This window comes from Nyctereutes procyonoides, unplaced genomic scaffold, assembly GCF_905146905.1.
Source record: "Nyctereutes procyonoides isolate TBG_1078 unplaced genomic scaffold, NYPRO_anot_genome, whole genome shotgun sequence".
In the NCBI taxonomy this organism is placed as follows: Eukaryota; Metazoa; Chordata; class Mammalia; order Carnivora; family Canidae; genus Nyctereutes; species Nyctereutes procyonoides.
The window spans coordinates 35,231,136-35,258,852 of NW_026575046.1; the positions used below are offsets into that span (position 1 = coordinate 35,231,136).

Sequence of the window (27,717 nt, forward strand, 5' to 3'; positions counted from 1 at the left end):
AGCTGTCAGTGCGTGTTAGCTAGGTTAATGTATGCCCCGTCTCTCCTGGTAGATAATAAGCTCCAAAAGGGCAGCACACCGGTGCATACTCAGCTTCTGGCACGGGGCTCGGAACAAAATAGCTGCTCAATAAACATTAGGTAGATAAACGAGCGCTTGGAAACAGAGAGCGAGATCGATGAGACCCGAGCGCAGCCCAGGGCTGCCCTCCCCCTCCGGCGGCAGGTGTGGCTCCCGGCGAGCGAGACCTGAGGGCAGGTGCCCCCTCCGTCCGGCACGCGGGCCGCGCGGCTGGCGGTCCCGGGGCAGGAGCCGCGGGGCAGGTCGGGGCGCCCCGGGAGCCCCTCGCCGCAGCCATTTCCTGCTCTTTGTGTGACGGCGGCGGCGGCGGCGGCGGCGGCGGAGGGCCGGCCCCGCGCGGGGGAGGAGCCGGGCGCGGGGCGCGGGGGCGGGGCGGGGCGGGGCGGGGCGGGGGCGGGCCCGGGCCCGGGGGCGGGGCCGAGCGCCGCGGCCGCGGGAGCCGAGCGGAGCCGGGCGGAGCGGGCAGAGCATCCTGCGCCCCGGCGCGGGGCCCCCGGTAGCCTCGGGCCGCTCGCCTGGACCTGCCGCCGACGCAGGTAAGCGGCGCGGCGCGGCGCGGCGCTCGCGGGCCTGGGCGCCGGCCTGGGCACCGGGATGCTGCGGGCGACGTCGGTGCGGCCGCGAGGATGCGCGGGGGGCCGGCGCCCCTCCACCCAGCCCGAGGGGGGGCGCTCGGCGCGGCGCCCCGGCTGGCGCGGCCTGGGGGGGCCCGGAGCCCCTGGGGCAGGGCTGCAGGCCCCGCGCGGCCCCTCCCGGCCCCGGCCCCGGCCCCGGCCCCTCCCGGGCCCCGCGGCGCGGACCCGGGGCGAGGAGGCGCGGACACGCGACGCAGCTCGGGCGCGGCGGCGGCGGCGGCGGCGGCGGCGGCGGCAGCAGCAGGTGCGCGGCCTGGGCCGAAGCCGCGGGCCGGAGACGGAGCGGCGCTGATCCCGGGCAGGGAGACACCTGCGGGGGCCGCGAGCCCAGCGGCGGCGACCCCCGGAGCCCAGGTACTGCGGAGCGCCGGCCGCCGCCTCTGCCGCCTCGGCCCATCCCCTCCTCCAGGGCCGGCGAGAGGCGCGTGGGCCCGCCTGGCGGCCGCCGGGGACAGCAGCGCGCGCCCTGCGCTGGACGCGACGAGGGTGGGGCGGGGGGGCCGCCGGTGGTTGGGGGTGGGGGGCTTTAGCGAGGCGGGAGGCGGGCGGGACCGCTTCGAAGCCTGCTGGCCTACGCTAGCATCCCTCTGCCTCCCCGCTGCCCGTGGGCGGGGGAGGACGGGGGAAGGGGAGGAGTGCGGGAAAGGTTGGATTTTTCTCGAGCCCTGAAGAAATCAGGAAGATCGCCTACCTGTCTGTTGTGGCTTCTGCTTTTCAGGACAGCCCGCCCCCTCGATGGATGGGTGAAAAGGAAGAGAAGGGAGGGCTCTCTGTTTAGAGGTGGGGGTGGGGACGGGGGCAGGAAGCATGGTCACGGTCAGACAGGAGGACGGTTCTCTGTACTGCGGAGACCCTGGCAGGAAAGGACCCTGGGACTGCCCTGGCCCTCCTCAGCTCCAGGAATCTGCCTTTGACCTCTGCTTGCCTGGTGTCTCCAGTTGAGCCGAAGCACTCACCTAGAGCTGATGGGCCATCTGCTCCCCTTCCAGCCAGGACAAGAAGGTGGCAAGGGTCTTTCCCAGCTAGCTCTCAGGTGCCTGTGCCTTCCTGGCATGGGTAAGGAGACTGGGGCAGTCCTGCGGGCATGAGGGACAAATCAGAGAGTGCTGGTTCTCATACTCCTCTTTTCTAACTCCTACCCGGGTCCCTCTTAGGGCAGGTTGTCTTATCTTACTTACCCTTAGGCACTGGCCCTGTGGGAGGCCATGCCAGTAACCCTGGAGATCACAGATGTTGGAGGGCAAAATTCTAGGTCCTTATCCCTGGGCAGGATTGCAGAGGCCTTGGAGGCAGTTTTCTCTGTGACTCTCCCTGAGGCCTCCCATCTCCAGCTCCAGCTCCATGTTCTGTGCTTCCCCTAGTCTCCTATGTCAAAAATTATTTTCAAGAAAGGAGCCAGTGAACATGTTTATCCTTAAGAGCTAAATACAAAAGAATTTGAAATTCGATGCAGAGTCGAATTTGAAATTCGACTTCCTTTAGAAGTCGTTTAACTGGAAAGGAAACAGAGGCTGGGAGGCATTTGAATGGAAAACAAAGCTTTAAGTCAACATATTTGCTATCTCTAATGGTGGAATTTCAGGCAGTAGACTGGAAGTGGGAATGGGGAACTGGGTAGCAATGTTGGGGAACCGTCACTGAAATGACAGTATCTAGCATCTGTCAGCAATGTTTGCTGCTGGGGCAGAAATGCCATTGGAGTGTGTGTCTGTGTAACAGTCCAGGGGTTCCTGGCACTGGAAGGTATCTGTGGTGCACCCAGTATCCACTTGGGGGAGGTGAAACTTTGCTATAGAGAGTTATTCAGTGGTACTGGCTGCCATCTGCATGGCCAGTTACTGAGCCACAAGAAGTGTGTTGTTGCTTACAAAGCCAGTGCTTTGCCTAGTTCTGAACACTGAGCCTCTGGTGGGGGGGCATTAGCTGTCAGCTCACTAAGCTTCGTTACTATATTTCCTGGTAAGTTCTGACCAGTTCTGTAGGCACCCAAGCCTGCCTTGTTTAGTCTCTGCTGAAAGTAGAAACTGAAAAACTTGCTTTAGCCATTAGGCCAAGAATGGGGTATACGATCCAAGAGGGTTCAAGAGTTTTTTCTCGAATCAAATCAGAGGCTGGCCCAGAGAAGGAAGTAGGCATGAATTTAAAATCTGGAAAAGGGGGGATCCCTGGGTGGCGCAGCAGTTTAGCGTCTGCCTTTGGCCCAGGGTGCGATCCTGGGGACCTGGGATCGAATCCCGCGTCGGGCTCCCGGTGCATGGAGCCTGCTTCTCCCTCTGCCTGTGTCTCTGCCTCTCTCTCTCTCTCTCTGTGCCTATCATAAATAAATAAAATTAAAAAAATATATATATATATATCATTTAAAAAATAAAATAAAAATAAAATAAAATCCGGAAAAGGGCCCCAGGAGAACACTACATGTACCCTCTGATAAATTGTGCCCTCTTGGGTGTTCAGTGGGCCGCCGCTGCTGTCACTGACCAGCAAGCTGAATGAGGTGATGAATAGGCAATGAGCTAATTAGCATTGGAAACAGCGCTCCTGGAAAACAGTACAGGGCTCCAGTCCCTACATTTGAGAATCGGCCTACACTCTCAAAGAGGTTCCTTTTGGCTGCTGTTGGCCCCAGGGTTCTACCAAGAGCTTCACAAAATGGCCTTTTGTAGCCTCCATGTGGCCACCATAACAATGCATCTATTTCTTTACTAGCAAGTATTAATTATTCACTCGTAGTTGACGAAACAAGACATCAGTCACCTCATTGGAGTCTTTGTAACAGGCCTTTGGTCTTGTCCTTCTAAGGAGCAAACCCATGTCTAGGGCATAGAGGATAGACCCTGCCTTGGTAGTAGAGCATGTTGCTGGGCAGTGACTGGGAGGTCAGTGGTAGTGGGGAAGGAGCTGGTATTCAATACTGGATGCTCTAATTGAATGAGGGATGCATGAACATGTTAAGCAGAATGTCTAGCACATAATGAAGTGCTATTATATTTATATATTTATTGTTTTAGTGCATTAATTGTATAATCATTAAGAATACGGTTCATGTGTGTAGTCAACCCATAGCCCTTCCCAACCCTACCTCCAGAGGCTTCCTGGATTTTGCTTTTCCCAGGGGAGTTGGCTCTGTGACCAAGAAACCTAGCCCCTGCAGGTTTACCTGCAAAAGTTAACCAAAAGAGTGGTAAGATGTAGTATCAGTAAGGGCTTCAGGTCGGAAGTGCTCTTGAGTAGCTCCCTGAAGGTGGGTATAACTTGAGTAGGCAGAAAGAAGGGGAGGGAATATACTGAGCAGAAGCCCAGAGGTAGTTCTCATATTTCAACACACAAACAGAGGTCAGGAAGGAACTTTCCTCCTGTGTGCATTTTAGCATTTTGCAACCAGCCAAAAATGTTAAGGGCATGCTTCACTTCCCAGGCAGACAGAGCAGAGCAGTGGCCTTCGGACACAGGATTTATCCTTGACTTGCCATGTGCCTTTAAATCCTCCACTACCTCTCTGACTTTAAAAATTAGCCCAGGGAAAGCAGCTTGCCCTGCTTGTTACCTACCTGTTGCCACAGGAGCCTGCAGATGAGATAATGTCTATAAATCCCAGTCTTAGAAGAAAGGCCGTGGAAACAGGGAAGAGAAAGAGGTTTCTGAATGTGTGGCTCTTTTGGATGACTGCCCTTTATTCCTAAAGGAACAATTTATTAATTATATATTGTGTGTCAATTTAAGAAGACAAATCTGTGGCCTCTCTGTAACATTGAGCCAAAGGGAAACTGAAAGGCACTTTGTGATTCCCAGATTCTGTCAAGGCCCCTGGATGGCCTTGTCTGTACAAAGACACTTCAGATTTCAGTTGGTGGGTGTGGGACGCCTCCCAGGATGCAGAGTTTGGATATTGGCTTCCTGGCCATGGCCATTATGCCAAGGGCTGTGTGTGGTGTGCCTCAAAGGATGACCATTCAAGCCATACTTCTTGGGCCCTGGCAGCAGAGGAAGATTCTTGAAAGGAATTGTTTTCAGAATTCTTACAGGGACCATTATGGCCGAGTGGCATTTTTGAGAGACTTCCAGCAACTCAGAAATAGTGCAAGGAGAAAGGAAAGTAAACATGACCTTATGGAGAGATACCCAAGAAGGAGACCCAGTGATGACTTCATCAATAGGCCTTTTGATTCTGTGTTTGCATCATCATTAGGTCATCTTAGAGCAGTGGTTCTCAGACTTTAATCTCTTCGTAGGATCGAAGGAGGTTAGTATGTCCATGTTGTATGGTCTCTGTCTTCTAAATAAGGGAGGAGATGAGGTCCTCCACAGAAAGTAAAGGTGGTGGACTGGTTAGGAGAGTTCAGGAGACTTCCGGAGGTTTGGAACAGCTGCCCCTGTGGGTGGAATAAGAAATCAACTGGGGGATGAATGAGAAGATTGTTTATCTTTTCTGAGACCAAAGAATCTGTAGGGCTGACCCTCATAGAAGACACTCAGTAACTCAGTGTTAAGTGAAGGGATACCTGAGAAAGATAGTCAATGTGTGCTTTTAAATTGTATTGCCTTAAGACATATTTTGGCAAGGTGTGAATGGCAAGAAAAGAAATCAGGACTAGGGGTCAGTCACCAGCCTTCCTTCAAGTATGTTATACCTTCATGTGGGAAAGAGAAATAAGGACCTGTGTCTTATGGGTTAAGGTGGAAACTACATGACAGAATTTTCTAAAGAAGTCTCTTCAAAGTCTTCATAGTAGGAAGGTTGACTTAGATATGATACCTTAGAGGACCACAATATTTTAAATTAAATTTTTTTTTTACCAGAAGATAGGCATTTTGGGCCGTTGGCTTATGCATTCAGCAAGTTGTTCATATCGTGCTTATTAAGTAAATAAAATGTGCCTAACATGTGCTCAGATCTATACTAAGGCTATGAGTCAATCTAAAAAAAAAAAAAAAAAAAAAAAAAGATGACCATTCCTGTTTTTGGTGATCCAAAGAATTAGTGAAATATAAATCAATTTATAATGCAGTAGGAAATTGTAGACTCTGTGCACTTTTAGAATCCAGAGAAATGAAAGTTTGGGGGAGTTTGGTCAGACCTTTATGAAGGAGGCCTATCTTGAATTGAGCCTTGACAGTGGTTAAGGGTAGGATTCAAGAAGGGGAGAGGAGAGTCTACTGGAGAGTGGAGAGAGTTGGAACAAAGGCAGGAATGTCCATGGGCGGGTTAATGGCACTCCAAACATCCTGGCCAGTGTGGTATCCATGTTGGAGAACTATGGTCTTAAAAGAAGACCTTTGCATGGAGTCTCCATCTACTGTCCATGTCATATTTTTTTTTCCGGTTGGAAGGGCCCTGAGATAGTCTCAAGTCCAGTGATTCTTAACTAGTTGCTTTTGGGTTTGCAGTCTTTTTTCTTTCTTTTAGTAATATGATCGACAATATTGATGAGCTCAACACACCACACCCGCAGCCAGTCTCCTCCCCACTCCACCCCCGTTTTCTCCCACACAAGGAAAGATACACATGCAAGCAATGATAGCACAGGAGCAGTTGGAACCTTCCCAAAGACATAATAAAAAGTACATTGCTTGCACACCTCACTACATAAACCATTACTGGTAAAAGTTGCCCACAATAACCTTCACAATGGAGATTTTGACATCATGGTTGAGAACTATTGCCCAGGCAGCTTCTATATTTTACAGACTGGGAAATGGCCTTTTTAGGATGAGTGAAAATATGATTCCAGGGCCTAAGTCAGTTTTCAGAGTGAGCCACAACCAAATTGCAACTTCACATCCGTGAGACTGAGGCCCACAGGCTCTGCTCTGGGGGCTGAACCTACAGTCTCACTCTGTTTCCACAGCAGATGCAGCGTAGCTGGCTTCCCTTCCTGAGTTTTAGCAGGTGCTTCTGAGACGCAGCATATCTCCGGATATGGGTCACGTTGGTGCCCCTCACATGGTGGCTTGTCACAGGCCCCAGCGGGAGCAGATTGACAGGCCACCCTCCGTGGCCTGGCCGTGTGCCCCCCACCCCCACCCCCGGTGCCTGCAAGAGGATGGGATCTGCCCAGTTGGGTTATCAACGGAAAGGCCCCCTCAGCCCTGACAACACAGGAAGCAGCTGAGTAGAACTGGCTGGCAGGAGCAGTGGCAAGGTTTCTAACCTTGCCAGGGTCTTTTTCTTTGCTGTAAACAACCAGGAGGGTAGGCCTTCTCCAGAGGCCCCAAGACATGAACTTCTCTGCTCTGACCTCCTGTCCCTTGTGTGGAGAGAAGCTGCCGGTGACGATGCCTTTTTCCCAGAAGCCCCACAGCGAGGGAGTTAGGTAGCGAAGGCCACCTGGAGACCACGCTGTGGACTGGCTAGATGTCCCTGGAAATGCTGGGAAGGAGGCCTTGCGATGTTGTCTTTGAAAGTACATATAAAAATTTCAATCAAAGCGATACATGCTTTAAAAAGATCAAAGAGTACTGAAAGGTGCGTGATGAGAACAACCAAGCAGTGCCCACCTCCCCTTAGATGCTGTTGCTTCTAACTCACTGTTTTCTTCCAGCACTTGTCTCCACATCTCGAAAGGAAAGGATATGCTTACGCTGCCGTTTCTTGATTTATCTGTTCTGTGTATTGTCTATTTACTTCCTGCTGTGATAGAAGAAGGCTTGGCTTTCTTACACCATCTGCCTCCCTCCCTGTCCCCATCTCCTGATATAGGGAGAGCTGTTTTAACCTTAGTCATGTTTAAAGCATCTATATTATTAAGATGTGTAAATGATGGTCACAAGAGAGCTAGGCGATGTCCTTTGATTTATCTCCTTTCCTTCATGGCTTTTTTGTTTTATTGCAGAAGTAGAATTTTCTCCCGTCCTTCCTGCCTACCTATTTAATGTTACTTTTTTTGTTTTTGTTTTTGTTTTCTTACAGCTCTGTTCTATCTATTACTGTATTAGATCTTCTTACCTTCCCAGGAAGTTACAGTGTTAACCCCAGCTCTGCCCCTAACTGGCCAGCAGACCTTGCCCAGATCTGTCTTGCCTCTCAGCCCCAATGTCCTCCTTGCAGAAAGAGAGCTCAGGGTGGAGGTGGAAGGAGGACTACACACCCATCTCGTTCTCATTCTAAACCTCAAAGCCCATCCCCCGTGTCAGAGACTTTTGCTGTGTGAGCAGTCTCCCCTCCAGGGTGGGGCAGCCCCAGACTTGACAGATGGCAGGGCAACAAAACTGGGGTGGGGGTGGGGGTGGGGAGCAGGTGGAGGTGCAGGTTTGGGTCCTGCTCCATGGTGCTCCAACCCCTCCTGTCATCTAGGGGCTGCTCCATGGGATCCTGTGGTTGTGTCTGTTACTCTCTGGTTCTCCCCCACTTCCTCGGGTGATTTTTTTTTTTTTTCAGCACAGTCTCTGCTCATCAGGGTAGCATCATAGTTCCCAAACACACCCACCTCCTTCTCTAGCTCCCTCTCTCTTTGTACCACTCCTGCCTATGTTATACCCAAAGTTTTCCCAAGTACTCATGCACCCTCACGTTTTTTCGGTAATGACTTTATTTATTTATACACTCTGCAGGTCACCCACTTAAAGCATATAGGTCAGTAATGGGGTATTTACAGAGTTGTGTAATCATCATTGTGACTAATTTTATAATACGTTCATCATGCCAGAAAGAAGAACCTTCATGCCCGTTAGCAGTACCATTATTTCCCCCAGTCTCCACCCCAAGCCTAGGCAACCACTAATTACTTAATGTCTCTCTTGATTTGCCTACCCTGGACATTTCCTTTACAAAGCATATTATCCTTCTTTCACTTAGCAGATTTTCAGAGTTCATCCATGTTGTAGAATGTGACTATGACTCATTCCTTTTTGTGGCTAAATAATATTCCACAGTGTGGACATACCATATTTTATTTACCCATTCATCAGCTGATGGACATTGCAGTTGTTTTCACTTTTTGGCTATTACAAATAATGGTGCTGTGAACATTCATGTATATGTTTTTGTGTGGACATATGTTGTCAGTTCTTTTGGGGTTATACTGAGGCATGGGATTGCTTCATCATATGATAACTCTATGTTTAAAATTTGGAGGGACTGCCAAACTGTTTCTCAAAGTTGCTGCAACTGTTTTACTTCCTACCAGCAGAATATAGGGGTTCCAATTTCATATCCTTACCAACATTGGTTATATCTGTCTTTTTGATTATAGCTGTTCTAATGGATGTGAAGTGATAACTCACTGTGATTTTGATTTGCATTTCCCTAATGGCTAAGGATATTAGTAATTTTTATGTGCTTATTGTCCATTTGTATATATTCTTTGTAGCAAAGTCTCTTCCAAATCCTTTGCCCATTTTAAAGATTGGATTCTTTTTCTGTTATTGAATTTTAATAATTCTTTCTATATTCTATAGCAGATAAAGGACTTCCAGATAGTCTCTCCGATCCTGTGGATTGTCTTTTCACTTTCTTGATGATGTATTTTTTTTTTTTGAAGCACAGAAATTTTCAAGTTAATTTTGACGCTATTAAAAGCTAGTAAAATCAAATAGGTGCTTATCTATTTTTTATTTCACTGCTTGTACTTTTGATGTCATTACATATTCCAAAGTCACAAAGATTTACTCTTGTGTTTTCTTCTAAGAGTTTTATTGTTTTGGCTGTTAACATTTAGGTCTTTGATCCATTTTAACTTAATTTGTTGTGTGGTGTGGGGTAGAGTTTACCTTTATTCATTTGCATGTGGATATCCAGTTGTCCCAGCACCATTTGCTGAAAAAAGTATTCTTTCCCCATTGAATTTTTACTTGGTACCCTCGTCAAAAATCAATTGACCCTAAATATCAGGGTTTATTTTTAGATTTTCAATTCTGTTTCATATTCTTATACCAATGCCACACATTTTTTTTCCACAGTTTTAATTACTGTAGCTTTGTAGTAAGTTTTGAAATTTTGAAGTGAACGTCCTCCAGTTTTGTTGGTTTGGGGGATTGTTTTGAATTTCTATATGAATTTTAGAAATAGCTTATCAATTTCTGTTACAGATGCCAGCTGGGATTTTGATTCAGATCACATTGGATCTGAATCAATTTGGGGAGAATTGCCATCTAAAACATTAAGTCTTCCAAGCCATGAAAATGGGGTATCTTTCCATTTATTTGTGCCTTCTTTAATATTTTTTACAATGTTTTATAGTTTTCAGAGTATACTTTTTGTGCTTTTTCCTTAAATTTATTCCTAAATATTGTATTGTTTGTGATGCTGTTGTAAATATATTTTCCTGATTTCATTTTTTGATTGTGTGTTGCTAATGTTCATATGCCAATCTTTTATCCTGCAACCTTGCTGAACATGTTTGTTCATTCTAATACTTTCCAGTGGGTTTCATTAGGATTTTCTACATACAAGATTAAGCATCTGCGCATAGAGATAGTTTGACTCCTTCATTTCTAACATGGATACCTTTTATTTCATTTTCTTGGCAAATGACACTGGCTAGAACCTTAAAACAATGTTGAATAAAAATGGAGAGAGCTTACATCCTTGTCTTCTTCCTAATTTTAGGAAAACATTCAGTCTTTTACCATTAAGTCTGATATTGGCTGTGGGTTTTGTTTTGTTTGTTTCGTTTTAGCTGCCCATTATCAGGTTGAGGGACTTCCCTTCTATTCCTAGTTTATTGAGTGTTTTTGTCATGAGTGAGTATAAGATTTTGTCAAATGCTCTTTTTTGCATGTACTGAGATGACCGTGTAGGATTTGTCCTTTATTCCGTGATATGGCTTATTGCATTAATTGGCTTTTGGATGTTATTGTTAAAGCAACCATACATTCCTGGGCTATATCTCACTTTGTCATGATGTCTAATCCTTTTTGTATGTTGTGTGGATTTGGTTTTATTGAGCAAGCAAGGATTTGCTGGGTCACATGGTTACTCTGTGCTTTAAAATTTGAGTAAGTGCTACACTGTTTCATAAGTTATTGCACTGGTTTACATTCCCACCAGCAATGTCTGAGGGTTCCAGTTTCCCAGCCTCACCGACATTGGAAGGAGTAATCAGATCCCAGAGGGGAGAGACCTTGAAAGATGAGTGAAATCCAGTCATACCATGAGAGGAGGATGAGCGTTTACTTCAGAGATAACTGTTCACTTTAAGTGCTCACATGTTAGCTATTTGAAGCTTTTTTGATAGAGTTCTTTCTAAAACATAAACAGGTTTTTTTGCTATTTATACTCCTTTTCCTCCTCTCCCAATCTTACAATCCTGGTATCTTGGACATAGCAATGTATTTCTTGATGTCTTGGGCTCACTGGCCATCTACTCATTGGATCATTCGTTACGTAGCTACGAATGTGTGCTTGATACTGTGCTTGGGAGCTGGGTGGGAGTTAGACACAGCTCCTGCCCTCAAGGAACTTGGCATTTAGAGCTGGAGAGAAAATGTAAAAGATGTAATAAAGCGTTCTGGATGCCATGAAAGTAGGGGCGCACTGGGTTTAAGGAGGGCCGGGGGAGGAAGTGAATTCAGGTAGAGGGTAGGAGAGGCAGAAAGGCTCCTTAAGGAGGTAACGTTCCCTTCGTCCTCCGCTCCCCCAGCCCCAGGATCATTCTGGCAATGTATGAAGCCTTCAGTGGGTTCTACTGTGTCCTGTGCTAGTGATGATACTTCTATAGGCTATTGAAGTATGTAGAGTTCCGCTTCTGTGCTTGGTGGCCCAGACTCCCAAGCCCCTATAGTTAGTTCCTCTCCCTCCCACATGGCTCTGCCTCTCCTCTTCATGCAGCACTGTGAGGCTTGCTGCTGTCAGCTCTGGGGCTGCACCTAAGCTATGGCTTTATTTTACAGATAGGCGATCCATTAAAAGAAGTGCCAAGTGGCCACAGTGGGGTTTGAAGCCACAAGGTTTGACCACTGGGTCATTTCATTTCCAGCCTGTTCAGGATAAGCCACAGGGTCCATTCTGGTACAATCTGTGGAAGTCCTGCAAGATGCATATGGATGACTGTGTCCCTGTTTGGCCCCCACACCTATGAAGATGCTGACTTTGACATGTGGAAGGGTCTCAGCTGCAGAGGAAATACTGACCTGTGAAGCTACATCCTGTCACAGCAAACTTGGGTCCCTGTGTAATCTCCAACATGCCCAGTGTATACATGGAAAAGCAGGCTGCACTCCAGGTTCCTTCTTTGGATTTTTCCTTGCTCAGTCAAATGCTGCTCAAGAATACACTTTTTTTTAAGGGGGACAGTCTAAGCCTCCCTTTTATATTTACATATTTGTTTACATATTTATTTATATAATATTTGTATGTATAAATATACTCATATTTGCATTTTTAAAATTATGTATTTGTGTATGTATTTAATTGCTTTCTAGCTGGAGAGATTACAGGCAGCGAAAATATCTCCTGGCCTCTTGATGTTTTTGGGACCCAGAGGTTATAGTTACCTAATCTTTTCAGGTTGGCAGAGGGTTGTTCTTCATGAGGGAAAAAGCGGCCAAGCTACAGGGGGAAAAAAGTAAAGTCCTTGGTACTTTTCATAAAGGTACAAAAGTAGGTGTCGTCCAGAAGAAAGGGCAAAGAACCGGGAGTCAAGATATCCCCTTTCTGGCCGAGCTCAGCCACCAGCTGACCACGTGACCTTGAAAGAAAGTTTTCACTTCTCAGTAACACCATGCCCTCTTTAGAAAAACAGCAAAAATAACACCTGTTCTCTCGAAACTGCAGGGTGGTTGTGATTAAGGAAATCAATGTGAAAGACCTATAGAGTTGAGATGCTGCAGTTGAGATAATGGTAATGCCCTCCTTTTTTTTTTTTTTTTTTTTTTTTTTAATAGAACTGTTGCAGTGTTTGCTTCATCCATTCACTGTGTTGAAAAGAGGCCACCCGGCTGCTAACATTTCCCAAGGGCTTACTCTGTGCCTGCTATTGGGCAGCATTCCACATTCTGTAATGTTATATAATCCTCAGAATAAATCACTGAGGGCTGGGACTATTATTAATTATTGCCCCCATAAAGGTAAGGAAACGGAGACTTGAGAAGTTAATATGCTTATGGTTATACAGCTTAGTGACAGATGACAGATTTGAGTCCATAGCTAAAGCTTAACTGTTACACTTTGTTTGGTATTCCACTTCTGTAAAAAGATCTTACTCTTTTTTTCCTTTCCTTCCAGAAAGTCAAATAGAAAATGACAATGCAGATCTTTTGCTTACATAGTAGCAGCCTTTAGGGTGTGGTTAGTCAGAAGAACCTGCATCCCCCAAGCCAGGTTTTCCTGGCACCCTTCTGGTGTTTGTAGGGCCCATCTCCTCTTCTCAGGGTCCCTCAGTCACCCTGAGCCACGGTACCCCTAAAGCCCTTCCCAGAAGCAGATCGCCTTGGAGCCCAGAGTTCTTACTTTTTGGTGAAACCAGGCTGCTGGGTTTGAGCTTGTTAGCAAGATGTTGAATTTAAATTTGCCATCAGTGCCTGCCCTGACAGCCTGCAGCTGTGCCTGGTAAGTGACACTCTCAGAGCACTGTTCATTGTTCAATATTTTTATTAATTTCTTTTCCAAAGTGGCAAAATGGCCACATGTTCATTGACTGGATATGAGGAATTATTCTCATTTGGAAGATTGCAAAATGGGCAGGACACTTGAGCCAGAAAACAAGTGCCTATTTTCATGTATACTGCTTAAAATGCCCAAAATGTTTTTTTTTTTCTTTCTGATTGATGTGGAGTTGGCAGTGACTTACAGCACTTCAGTTAAAAATGTCTGATTTCCTTCTCCCTGAGGCAGTGAATGATCTACAAACAAACACAGGAATCCATTAGAGAAGCTGCATTTACAAGGAGAAAAGGAAGGTTGCATTAACAGAAATAAAGACTTCTAATTTACTGGCTTGTAGGCTGTTCACTTATTGATTCTCTTCAAGGGAGGTGCAGGGGTGTTATTGTGTTAAAGGGAAAACCTGAAGGGTTATTCTGGTAGATGAATTGTTTTGAAGCTTGTGAAGTCCAGAAGAAACCCAGGTTGTAGGAAGGTGAAAAGAAAGATCATGGCAAGTGGGAGTCATGGAACGTAAAGGAAGGGGACGTGGATAAAAGCTGATACTATATACACTGAGCTGATGATTTCTTGAACATTTTCAAACATATATAAAATTGGGTGGAAAAAATATAATAAGCATCACACAGCATTAACAGTTATTAACTCCTAGCCAGTTTTGATTCATCTGTTACTCACTTTCTCCCCATCTAGTATTATTTGAAAGCAAACTCCTCTATCATTTTACCCATATTTTAGTAAGTGTTTCTAGAAGATAAGAACTCTTTTAAAATATAACCTTGTTATTGTTATCACATCTGAAAAATAATAGCACTGTTTCCTCAATATTATCAAACACCCAGTCACTATGAAATTTTCCTATCTCCTCATAAACGATTTTTTTATGATTGTTTTCTTATGGTTGGCTTCTTATGGTTTTGTTTGAAAGAGGATCCAAACAAGGTGACGCACTGTGATCATCTGCCAAGTCCCCTATTGGCTATAGTTTCCCCTCCATCTCTTTTTCCCCCATGGAATTTATTTATTGAAGACACTGAGTCATTTATCCCGCAGAGTTTCCCATAGATTATGTTTTACTAATTACATCACTGTGGTGTATTTTAATGTGTTCTTGTGTCCCCTCCATTTCCTATGAATGAGTGTCAAAGGCTTGATTGGGTTTAAGTGTTTTGCTTTGGGTCCAGCATTCTTCATAAGGTAAATGGTGTGCTTTTCCGTCAGGAGGCACATAATATCTGATTGTAATTCATTTAGTGATGCCAGCAGTGGTTGATGATCAGTGCCTATATCCATTTTAAGGGTTAGAAAAATGGGGATATTTTAGTTGCCAATATTTCTGGGGGAAAAAAAGAACTCCTCTATCTGTAGAGAGAAACATCCCCTCTTCTGCAATTTGGTTATCCAGCGGTCAGTTTGTATAGGAAAGATATGTTAAATGTTTGCTTTTTTCCTTTTTTGTACCTATTTTCAACATAAAGTTTGGTTCACAGGCATCCTCCAGCAGTAAACAAACAAAAGTTAACAAAACCAAGGTCTAATTGTCTTTATTATTTCATGGATTTAAACATATTTGATATTGCTTCATTGAGGTATACTAACTGTGCTCACAGTCCCCTTTGTTGGCCAATGGAAGCTGCCTCAGGTTGGCTCCTGGGTCCCTTGGACACGCCCCAGGAGTCGTGGTTAGAGAGCTGCTTCCTTGCTTTCTTCTGTGACAACTTGCTCTCTAAGCCTTTCTTATACTTTTTCTGTCCCAGACCTGGACGAGCTGTTTCTTCAAAATACTGATCCTTTTAGTGGGAAATGCTATTTTCAGACCACAGCTTGACACTAAAGGTACTCATTCATTGCTCATGGGTTGGTCATTGCGTCCTGGGCTTTTCAGTGCACAGAGCTAGGAAGTAAATGCACATATATACATACATACAAACATACATATGGTATATTTAAAGTCAGAACACATGATGACTTCCTACTAATACCCAATTTCCTATTCAGGACTATTTGGTTTACTTGGTTTAATATCTCCTTTCACCAAGAATGGCAGTGCTCAACACCACCAGGAATGATAGAGTATTCCACAATTACTAATTTGTTTTACTTTGCACTGCAACAGTTAACCAATATAATTACTAAAAAAAAGCATGAGTTTTTTTTTTTTTTTTTTTTTTTGCAACTCTTCATTGTTCTTAGGGTATCTCCCATCAGAAATGTAGGATCAAATTTCTGAATGTGAAAATCACTTGGAATAGGTTCTTTCTGTGTAGTTATGCCAACAGCTAACACAAATATACCTTCATTTGTTTTATCTTACTTTTTTGGGGGGATGGTTGCTTTTTTAAATTTAAATTTTATTTTATAATTATGTAAAGTATGTGATTTCAAAGTCAAATCTACAAAACAGCATATCCAAAGAATTCTTGCCTCTATCTCTACACCCTCAAGCCTATCTTCCCCATAGGTGGCCAGTTTTTAAAACTAGGTGATTTATCCTTTCATTGTTTGTTTTTTAATATGTGTGTGTGTGTGTGTGCGCGCGCGCATCACTCCTTTCTTAAATAAATGTACACGACTTTATCCTGGAGATCACCCCATGGTTGTGTGTATAGATAGATTCCTCATTCCTTTTTACTGCTGCCTAGTATTTCACAGTACAGCTGTACCATAGTTTATTCACACAATCTTCTGTTAAGGGGTGTTTGCATTTTGCAGACTTTTGTCTCCTATTCCAGATGATGCTGCAGTCAATAGCGTTGTGCAAATGTCTTTTTGCATTTTTATCAATTTATCTTTGGGATAGTTTCCTAGAAGTGGGATTGTGGGTCAAAGAATAAAATGCATATACAAGTTTGTTAGATATTACCAGATTTCCTTCCTTATGCTATCTTACATCCTTACCAAGGTCCTAGAGATGGAGCCCAGGCATTTTATTATTAAAAAGCTATGCCTGTGGGAGATGCCTGGGTGTCTCAGTGGATTAAGCATCCGGCTCTTGATTTTGGCCTACATCATGATCTTGGGGTCATAAAATTGAGCCCCACGAAGGGCTCTGTACTCTGTGGGGAGCCTCCTTAAGATTATCTCCCTCTCCCTCTGCCCCTCCCTCCTCTCAAACAAATAACTAAATCTTAAAAAAAAAAAAAATTGTGCCTGTAGTTCTTTGGCACAAGCAGGACCAATAATCACTGATGTGTAGCATTTGAAAAGATTTAGCGTAGAGACAGATCTCCTGTCAGTAACACACAGTCAGTCTTGCAATATGAGTCTGAGCACGAGGAAGGGAGCACAAAATCTGGAACTGGAGACACCTTGGTTCCAACCCCAGCCTGACACTTACCAGCACTTGAGGTTGTGAAATTACTTAAGTTTGAGCTTCTGTTGACTCTTCTATAAAATGGGAATAATCATAGGACCTACCTTTATGGGGTTGATGCAAGGTTAATCCAGAAATAGTGGAGTGCTTAGCAGTGTAGGCACTAAAGAAATATTATTATTATTATTATTATTATTATTATTATTTGAATTAATGAAGAGTTAGGGCTTTGGAGCTTGTAGATCATTATGCTCTATAAAATTATTAGTTCTTCCTACGAAATGAATTTAATATTAATGTAAGAAAGAAGATAATTTTTTTGTGTGTTGATTGGTAAATGGTTTTGCTGTAGAACTGGATGCCACACGTAGAATTCAGGGGAGAGAATACGAAGAAGCACAGGCATGGAGAGGACCTGAAACCACCACCATGAGGTCAAATGCCTGCAGAAGACAGAGGGGAAATCACTTGTGAGCTCCTCATGCCCTCATTTGACGTGGCATTCGCTGTCACCACAGTACCTGACAGGGAAGTGTGTTAGGAGACTCCGTGAAGTGTGAAGCATAGTTAGCTGCTCAGCCCCGAGCTGCCCTCCCAGCCATGAGCCTGAAGGAGACACTAGTTTAGAGACAGCATGCCCTTGGGTACACTCTGCAGCCCCTAGATCCAGCTGTCATGTTGATGGTCCTATTCTAACCTGGTTTAGATGCCTCATTTCCTGACAAGCAATCAAGACACATTCTCTGACACTTCAAAATTCTAGCCTGCAAGCCCATCTCAGGCTTCCCTGGGATTTGGGGAAGGGAGGGGAGAGGTGCTCAGACCATCAGAAGTGGGCTTTCTTGGGATCCCTGGGTGGTGCAGCGGTTTGGCACCTGCCTTTGGCCCAGGGCGCGATCCTGGAGACCCGGGATCGAGTCCCACATCGGGCTCCCGGTGCATGGAGCCTGCTTCTCCCTCTGCCTGTGTCTCTGCCTCTCTCTCTCTCTCTCTCTCTGACTATCATAAATAAATAAAAATTAAAAAAAAAAAAGAAGAAGTGGGCTTTCTCTTTGTTTCTTTATTCAAATATGCTAAAGGGGCAGCTCGTTATTATTGTTAATCTTATTAAACTCAGTTTTTTTACTTTTATTCACCTAGTTTACTCTGTTTTGCTTTGCTTTGTACTTTGCTTCATTTATTTCTGCTTTTGTAATGATCAGTCCTTGCATTTTCATTTCTTTGGGTTGATTTTTTATTCCTTTTTAAGATTTTTGAGTCAAAATTAGGTTCATTTAGTTTCACTTTCTTTCTGCTAAATATGTTTAAGACATTTATTTCAGCTATCTTTCAATTTTAAGTGTTTCATAATTTCTATTTGAATTCCTTTTTAGCTGTGAGTAGCCTTGAAGTATGTTTTTGCAAACTTTCATAGGTATAGGAGGTTTTTTTGCTGTGATTTGTATTATTGATTTTGAATTGTGTTGCATGGTCATCTGTGAATGTAACTTCTAGGATGTCATATTTGGGGGAACTTGTGAGAACCTGTTTTATGGTCTAAATCAGGATCTTTTTTTTATCAACGTTTCATGTACGCTTTAAAAAAATGAGTATTCTGTTTGCTGGGTACTGAGTTCTTAAAATAGTAGTTAGCTTGGATTGGGTTAAGTGCATCTTCAGATCCCCTTTAGCCTCACTGCTAGGAGAAGCTCTCATCAAATCCACTGCACTCTGTCAGGGTCCAGGACACAGAAATGTCCATTTAGGACTGATTTACTTGGTGTGCCTCAAAGCATCTCCAGACCAAGGAAGACCATGGCTCTTCCATTTTTGCAAATAAGGTTAAATTTGTTGCAGTCTGAATTCTTGTAGTTCCAGCTTACTGAGTTTGGAGTAGAATCAAGTCAATAATCGTGGCTATTTCTATCATGTGTATTTGTGCTGTTTGGTAATTTAGGAGTAGAACTGATCCATATCCTCATGCAGAACAGAAGTTGGGGGTGGCCGAGGCTCATGTGTAGCATCAGGTATATTTGAGGCCCTTTGCCCTTAGTCACTGTGGTTGTATGGGTGTCATATAACTGCTCGGAGCCTTTTCATTTATCAGTTCTGTAAACCACCTGCCGTGTTGATCACAGAAGGTGGTGGTGAAGTTTAGTCCAGATAATAGACATTAAAAAAAAAAAAAACTTTCTAAACTGTAAAGAGATCCTCAAATATCAGGTTCAGGTTGTGAGACCTTGTGAAGACGCAGCAGATGGAGGTGGTCTCGATGCATGTAAAGCCCCCTTCATTCTCTGGGAGATATTGAGACACATTTGGAGGCCCCTAACATTCTTTTCCCTCAGTGCAGAAGACAGCAGCTGCAGCCATGACCACCCACGTCACCCTGGAAGATGCCCTGTCCAACGTGGACCTGCTGGAAGAGCTGCCCCTCCCCGACCAGCAGCCATGCATCGAGCCACCACCTTCCTCCATCATGTACCAGGTCAGTTCTTCCAGAGGACCAGGGAGTTCCAGATCCCTTCTGAGGGTTTGCCCTGAAGGGCACAGGGAAGGGGGATGCCTGCCTCTAAAAGGTGAAAGGTCTTGAGCTGATGGAGTCCCTCGTGCCCTGGTGGAGCTGAGTATGAGGAATAGATTAGCTCGTAAACATAAACCAGGGCTATTTGTCCTCCCCAGGGAAGGCTTGTTGATCCTCTCTGACCCCAAATACCTTCCCTGCTGTTCTTGCTGCGGCACCAACCAAGGATCTGGGAGCTCTGATCTCATGAATTAAATATTACAATTTAGAAACCCCTAGAGCCTGCCTGGGTAATTACTTTTCCTTCATGTATGTGAGAAGAGCTTTCAGCTCCCCATAGCAGCTAATGGCTCAGGGATGCCAGTCACCATTGTTTGCTTGTGCCTGAGCTTATGATAAACCATGATCAGATCGCTCAAAACCATGACGCCCCGCCCAACCACCCCTCAGGGCATGATGGGAAGGGCAGCAGTGTAGCTGGAGTCCACTTTATAGATAGCCCCTCATCCGGGCATGCCAGGTGAGCATGCCACATTGGGAAAGAATAAGTTAATATGAAATTTTTAGCCATATTTGACCTTTTGTAGGTTCTGGGCCTGCTAACTGAAACTAAATATGAATGCATAATATATTTGTAATTTCATTCAGTAGTTAGATTTTATTTAAGCATATTCCTGAAGGTTCAGGTGACAAAACGGCTTATTCACATTTTCTAACCCACATTAAATTTTTGATTACATAAATCTTTTTTATTACAGGCAATACAGAAAAGTATAACAAAGTAAAATTTCCCTGTAACTATGACTACATATACATACACATACCCCTTTTTACCATATATATGATATATATATTATACATTGATATAGATATATGTTGTTTAACCAAAAAGGAAGCAGAGTATATATATTGCTCTATAATTTGGCTTTTTTAACTTAAAGTTTATTGTGGGTATTTTTCCATAGCAGTACTACAGTGCTACCATCTTATTTTTGACCACCACATAGTACTTATAAGTCCCTTGTATGGATACGCTATTATTTATTTATTAGCCTTTTGCTGTTAATGGACATTTGGATGGTTTCCAATTTTTGCTGTCACCAAAAATGCTGCAGTTATCATCCTTATGCATAAGTATCTGCAGCCTCAGGTGAGTATTTTTGCAACTTCTGGATGAAAATAATGCACACCTGAATTTTTAACAGCTCTTTAGGTTTCTATAGTTTAAGCGTGTACTTCCAAGGCTCTGCTGGGTGAACCTGGGAAATCAGATGCGGGCCCCGTCTAGCCAGCGCCTGCCCAGTGTGAGTCAGAGTGGGGTTTCTTGGGGGAAGATCAGAGGAACAATGTGGAGATAGGTTTCCACAGAGACGTGTGGCATTTGTTGGCAGTGGTTTGGACTCGTTTTTGGACACCCAGCCACCTTGGACTCATTTTCCAACAAACGAATGTTTCTGTCCTCTAATTCCTCCAGGCTAACTTTGACACAAACTTCGAGGACAGGAATGCATTTGTCACAGGCATTGCAAGGTACATTGAGCAGGCTACGGTCCATTCCAGCATGGTAAGTCGCCGTGATCCTGCCAGCATGGGAGGGGCTTGTGCTCAGCTATTCCCAGAGCTGCCTGCCTCAGACTGGTCTCCGTAAGCTGGTCCTCAGGTCCTGCCCCACCCCCTCTCAATGCCTGGGGCACACTGTTCCCCTGCCTTCTGGCTCGCCTGTGGGGCCCCACTGGATCCCATTATTTATATCCGTCAACTTCTGTAGCTTTTCAAGTTAATGTGCAGTTTAATCCTGCCTTGTCTTATACTTTATAGATTACTGGCTATGTGGAAATTTGTCTCTTGACAAAAGCAAAAGGTTTCTCAAAAAGAAGAGATGGTGGCTATAGAATAACACCTTATTAACCCAAGGAAGTTCGTGGTCTAAATCATTCACAAATGGGGGCGATGGTCTAATAGGTCTGTATCTGACCTATCTGTGAGGAATCATCCATTTGCCACTTGCCTCTTGGGCTTTGATCGATTTTATTCTCTCTCTCTCTCTCTCTCTCTCTTTTTTTAAAGATTTTATCTATTTATTCATGAGAGAGGCAGAGAGAGAGAGGCAGAGACATAGGCAGAGGGAGAAACAGGCCTCATGCAGGGAGCCCAATGCGGAACTTGATCCCAGGACTCTGGGACCACAACCTGAGCCAAAGGCAGACGCCTAACCACTGAGCCACCCAGGCGTCCCCATTGTTTTTATTCTCATGTAGCCCTGGAATTTGAAGAATTTCAGAACCCTCATTCAGAGGCTTTGCCTGTAGCTCATTGGACCTTTCTCACTGTATCAGTTATATGCTAAAGCCTTGCCTTATCATCCCTAGCCCCATTCATTCAATATATATTGTATATCTGGTACCTGCAGAGACTGTGCTAAATGTAGGAGAGGGAGATACACAAGGACAAATAGTGGCCAGTCTTGATTCTCAATGAGGCAAGTGAACAAACTTTCCATTTATTGAACACTTTCTGTGCAGGTATTTTATTTATTTAAAAAAATATAATTTTTTTCCAATGTAGTTAACATACAGTGTTATATTAGTTTCAGGTGTACAATATAGTGATTCAACAGTTCTGTACATAACTCAATGCTCATTCTAAGTATCCTCTTTATCCCCATCACCTGTTTCACCCATTCCACCTATTCCCCAGCCCACCTCCTCCCTGGTAACCATCAGTTTGTTCTCTGTGGTTAAGAGTCTATTTTTTGGTATGTCTTTCCCCCCCCCCCGTGTTTGTTTTATTTCTTAAATTCCACATATGAGTAAAATCATATGGTGTTTGTCTTTCTCTGACTTATTTTGCTTAACATTATACTCTCTAGGTCCATCAGTATTGCTGCAGTGGCAAGATTTCATTCTTTTTGTGGCTGCATAATATTCCATTCCATAGTAAATATATATATATTACATACACATATAAAATACATATCTATTATATACATATATACATAATATATAATTATATACATAATATATATTTAATATATGTATTACATACATATATACACATATATAAAACATGCTGTGTGTGTGTATATATACACACACATACACATACCACATCTTCTTTATCTATTCATCTATCAATGGACATGTAGGTTGTGTCCATATTTTGGCTATTGTAGATAATGCTGCAACAAACAGAAGTGCATATATCCTTTCAAATTAGTGTTTCTTTATTCTTTGGGTAAATATCTAACAGGGTGATTATTGGATCACATGATAGTTCTATTTTTAATTTTTGGGGGGAACTTCCAAATTGTCTTCCACAGTAGCTGTACCAGTTTGCATCCCTAGCAACAGTGCAAGAGGGTTCCTTTTTCTCCTCCTCACCAACACTTGTTATTTCTTATGCTTTTGATTTTAGCCATTCTGATAGGTGTGAGGTGGCATCTCATTGTGATTATGATGTGCATTTCCCTGATATGAGTGATATTGAGTGTCTTTCCTTGTGTTTATTGGCCATATGGATATCGCCTTTGGAGAAATGTCTATTCATAAATTCTCTGTCAGATATTTTAAATGCACTGTTTGAATTAGTTCTCATTTCAACCCTGTGAGATAGGTTCCCATTTTACAGACAGGGAAACACAAAGTTCAGAAAGTTAGTGAATTACTCAAGCCCTGCCACTGACAAATGACTTGGCCAAATGCAGGTCTGTCTGACTATAAAACCTGTGCTCTAGATTACTCTGTGTAGGCAAATAGAAATGTATTAAGTTAAAGGTAAATGACATGGTAAAAGTTCAAAGCTCTGTGCTTTTGAAGAGTTCAGGGTCAGAGCAAGTTTGATGAAAGAAGGGGCTATTGAGTAGGGCCTTGTATGCTATATATATACAGATACACATTTTAACCGTTTGTATGATAATTTAAAATGTGTAAGATATTCTCACACATAGATATCATTGGAGCCTTATAATAGCCCTGTGACTCACAAAGGGATCATTATGTCCATTTTAGAGATGAGAAAACTGAGACATGGAGAAGTGAACAAGCAAGTTACTCATGATCCCACAAACTAACAAATTATAGGGTTGAACTTGGAATCAAGGCTTTTGGTTACCAGTCCTGATCTCTTTGCACTCAATTCTGCTGTCTCATGTAGTTAGAATTTTATGTGTCAGAGATGAAGTGGGGAGGGCACACTAGATGGTGGAATGAGCAGAAGCAAAGACACAGAGACAAAGATTCTCAGAGACTTCCTGGGTTTGGGTTTCTGTGTGCACACACATATATAGTGTCTCTCTCTTTGTCCACATGCCCTTTCTTGAGCTGTACACTGCACTTGCTTTGAGAGCATTAAAAAACACCAGGGCCTGGGCCCCTACCTGGAAATAAGGATTTGGTTCTCGTGGGGCATGGCCTGGGCATCAGGGGTGATCCAGTGATTCAGGCCAACTCTAAATGAGAAAATGGTGACATTTTTAAGGTAAAAGATGAGCCTAAGCAGAGCCACGACCAGAACTTCAATCTCCTGAGGCTGCACTTAGGGCTCTTCCTGCCACACTGTCCTGACTTCTGCACTCCAGGCATATAGCAAGTTGATGGTCACCTGAACGATCCATTGGGCAGCATCTACACTATACTTGTTCGCTGCACTTGCTCACAGCACACAGTCTGCAGTGTGGGACCTGTGAGCACTCAGTAAACCATTCATTGAGTGAAAGTCCAAATCTCACCCTGCTGGTGGGCTGTTTGGTGCTAACAAGTGGACACACATTCCCTCTGTTACTGTCACTTCTCTCTTTTGACATCTTTTCTGAAGCAGGAGCAGCAGGAGACCCATAGGCTAGGTTCTTGGTTCTCTCTGGTCTCAAGGACAATCTGTTACTGATTTTAAAAGTGCTCCAAATTAAGAATTGAAAGTACGACTCATTATGGACATTTGCTGTTGAAAGCAAAACTGTAAGAAGTAATAGATTCCAAATTAAATCTGATCTTGCACTAGGGAGATACTATGAAGTAGATGTGATATGTGGAATTAAAAAATTAGGGGATCCCTGGGTGGCTCAGTGGTTTAGCAACTGCCTTTAGCCCAGGGCATGATCCTAGAGTCCTGGGATTGAATCCCATGTTGGGCTCCCTGCATGGAGCCTGCTTCTCCCTCTGCCTGTGTCTCTGTGCCTCTCTCTCTCTCTCTCTCTCTCTCTCTCTATGTCTCTCATGAATAAATGAATAAAATCTTATAAAAAAATTAGTAAAGGTTCATTTTTATATCAGTACATACATTTACAAGACACATGGTCTAATGATACTCTTTTTTATTGCTTTTTTGGAAACTTCACATAGCATCAAATTCACCACTTAGAGGGTATAATTCAGTGTTTCTCTTATGTATTTACAGTGTCATACAAAATCCCTACCCTTTTATTGCCATCACCACAGCGAAACCCCAAGCCCATTACCAGTCATTCCCAATTCCTGTCTCTCCCTATCCCCTAGCAAACACTAATCTGCTGTGTTTCTATGGATCTGTCTGTTCTGAGCCATCTCATCTAAATGAATCATGTAACATGCGGCCTTTGTGACTAGCAGAATGTTTTCAGAGTTGATCCATGCTGTGGCACGTATCAGCACTTCACTCCTGCTTATTGATGAGTGCTGTTTCTTCGGGCGGCTGGGCCGCATTGTATTTATCTACCCATCAGTTAATGGCCATTTGGGTAGTTTCCACTTCTTGGTGTTAGGACAGTACCACTGTGATCAAGTGTGCACGTTTCTGCCAGACTGTCTTTTTCCTAATAATACTTTTCCCTTTACAGATCACCTAGAAGGTGTGTGATGTGTGATGTATGTTTGCTGTGTGTGTGTGATTTAATTTTCATAAACTTCTTGGAGGTTGTCACCATCATCATCATTACACAGATACTAAATGGAGAATTTTAGGTTAAGTGATTTCTTGAAGATAAAGGACCTAAGAAGGGATGACATTGGGATTTGAGCCCAGATATTTAGATCCCGAGTTTAGGGCTCTTAGCACTTGCAGGGTGAGGTGAGTCATCACTGTATTTTTCAGATTCGTTTTCCATGCTGTTATTGGTTTTGCCATCTGCTGTATTTTTAAAAATTGATCTTAGTCATTTTCTTGCTCCTGAAATTGTAGCATGGGCTCTGATAAAAGGGCAAACCTAGTATTCTGTGATACGAAAAGTAAAAGCCCGTGTTTATCCAGCCCCACAGAGAGCTTGTTCTTCATAGCCTGGTGCATATGGTGCCAAGATATTTTTCATTACACGACAATATACTTTCATAATTATTACTCTGTGTTTGGTTTTTTAACTTATCTGATGTATGTACCATTTCTCTCATTGCTTATTTTCTTGCTCACACTATATCTGAGATAACTTCCTATGGGAACAAATAGATCAGCCTTTTTCTAAGTTGTCTGCCCAATCTTTGAAAAATGTTGCCTGCTGGTAGAGCCCTTGGGTGTCTGAGGACCCTAATTTAAGCCTGGGTTTCTCAAACTTAATTGTGTACCTGGGAATCTGAGTCACCTGGGAGTTTTATTGAAATGCAGAATCTGATTCCCCAGGCCTAGGGAGGGGCCTGAGATTCTAGTAAGCTTCCCAGGTCCCTCTGATGCCGCTGGTCCACAGGCCACTGTGAGTGACGAGGATCTGATCTGGGGGCGGGCCGTGAAGAAGCCTTCTGGCTCCAGTGTAATTTCTCCCTGCTGAATGTGTTTTGCTTTTCAGAATGAAATGCTGGAGGAAGGGCACGAGTATGCAGTCATGCTGTACACCTGGCGCAGCTGCTCCCGGGCCATCCCCCAGGTGAGACTGTCCTTGCTGGGTGCCACCCTCCACTTTACCTTCATCCAGGGAGCTGAGCTTTTCCAGGTGGCTGGGAGTGAGTGAAGCAGAGCCTGTTATTCAAGGGTGCTTTTCAAGACATTTAGTGAGCTTCCCATAAAACTGATGACAACTTAAAAAAATATGTTTGCTTTATTTCAAAAGCGAAATGTACTACCTGTATGACACCCAAACCGCTGCAGAAAGAAAAGGTGAAAGGCAAGATGTTCCCACCTCCTCACCCCCACCACTCAGACCCACCTCCAACCAAAGCATAATCACTATGGATACTTTGATGCATATTCCTCTAGATCTTTTTCCTTGAATATCCTGAATGTTCCTACAAATATTATTTGTAAATTATCATTTACAAAAGTATGCTTATTTATATTTATGCCGATTGCTTTTTTCCACTTGATTCCTTATTAGTAACTTTGTTGTGTTGACTCATGCAGATATTATATTTACAATAATTATCATCATGTAATTCCAGGGTCCCATTATAACAAAATGAACAAACCACAGGTGTACAAAGTAAATAGAAACTATATCCCTCTCTTCCCCTAATCTTAGCCCCCAGAGATGACTACTTATTAGCAGTTTGCTTTGAAGTCTTTCAGATTTTCTATGCCTGTATTATTTATGGACATACAAACAAACACTGTTTTGTTTTGTGTTTCGTTTAACAAGAATGGGACTCAGTTACACTTCATGTCCTGCAAGTTTTTTTCACCTGTCAGTTTATGGTAGCAATGTCTCCATGTCACTTCACATCCATCTGTCTCATTACTTCTAGCAGCCTTAGGATGATATTGTATGAGTACATCATATTTTATCCATTTAATCATTGACTGGTGGGTATTTACCTTATTGCTACCATTTTAAGAATTTCTAAGCAACAGCGTGAAGAATGTCCCCGTGCTTATCCTTTGCTCACTCTTCAGTTTCACTTGATCAGGTCTTGGGTACACATGCTATGAAAATGTCTGCTATGTGATTCTGATGTGTTGAAAACTACTGGGCAGAGAAAATGGGTTTCTTGATGGGGCCAAGTATGGCCAGGGGCCTTGCCCCATGTGCATGCAGAGAAATGGCTAGAACATTTTTCTCTGCTCAGATGCTGGGTGGGGCCCCACTTGGGAGTTTCATTGAAAAGGCTGAAGGAGGGAGACCTTGCAGATCAAGGTAGATGTGTATACAGCTCATGGTCAGGGTACTGAACAGATTGAAGAGGAGGAGGGTTCTGATCTCAGAACTAACTGGTTTCTTTCCTGCAGCCAATGTCTAGGGAGCAGTTTTGCTCTGGTCAGACCCGTCAGGCAGGGCTACCCCAGCCCCCACTTACTAGGGTGACCACCACATTTACCATCCTAAACGAAGTGCCTTCAAGAATGCAAATGGGCCCCGTTAATAAGATGATAGATGTGAACCAGAATTGCGTTGACAAAGGAAGATGTGTGATCTCCCCTCTCCCCACACAGGTGAAATGCAATGAGCAGCCCAACCGGGTGGAGATCTATGAGAAGACAGTGGAAGTGCTAGAGCCAGAGGTCACCAAGCTCATGAAGTTCATGTACTTTCAGGTGAGGGGTTAGGGTGGATCTGGAGCAGGAGACTTGAGAGGCCACACCTCACTGATTGCTGGGGTCTGGATTTTTGACCCAGGTTATTTATCCAATGAGCAAGAGCTTTTTGTGTGCCCCCGTGATATACCCCTTAGTGAGCAAAACAGACAAGCCTCCCTCTCTCCATGTGATTTACATCCTAGTGAGTACACAAGTGTGTTTCAGGTAGGAGAGACTGACA

General features: G+C 43.9%; 1 protein-coding gene across 4 annotated transcripts in view; it reads left to right on the plus strand.

Annotated features, from left to right (window-relative positions):
• The first annotated feature begins 520 nt into the window (after positions 1-520).
• CYFIP2 (cytoplasmic FMR1 interacting protein 2) overlaps positions 521-27,717 on the plus strand; it is a 124,364-nt gene continuing 97,167 nt past the window's right edge. For 2 of the 4 annotated variants that reach the window (XM_055325158.1, XM_055325161.1), the window contains exons 1-5: positions 521-617; positions 18,895-19,034; positions 20,545-20,634; positions 25,816-25,893; positions 27,393-27,494. In XM_055325158.1, coding sequence (XP_055181133.1) covers positions 18,918-19,034; positions 20,545-20,634; positions 25,816-25,893; positions 27,393-27,494 — 387 coding nt within the window. In that variant the 5' untranslated portion in view covers positions 521-617; positions 18,895-18,917. Of the gene's footprint in view, positions 618-1,051; positions 1,071-18,894; positions 19,035-20,544; positions 20,635-25,815; positions 25,894-27,392; positions 27,495-27,717 lie in introns of those variants that run through there. The other 2 variants (XM_055325159.1, XM_055325160.1) reach the window with 2 other exon arrangements.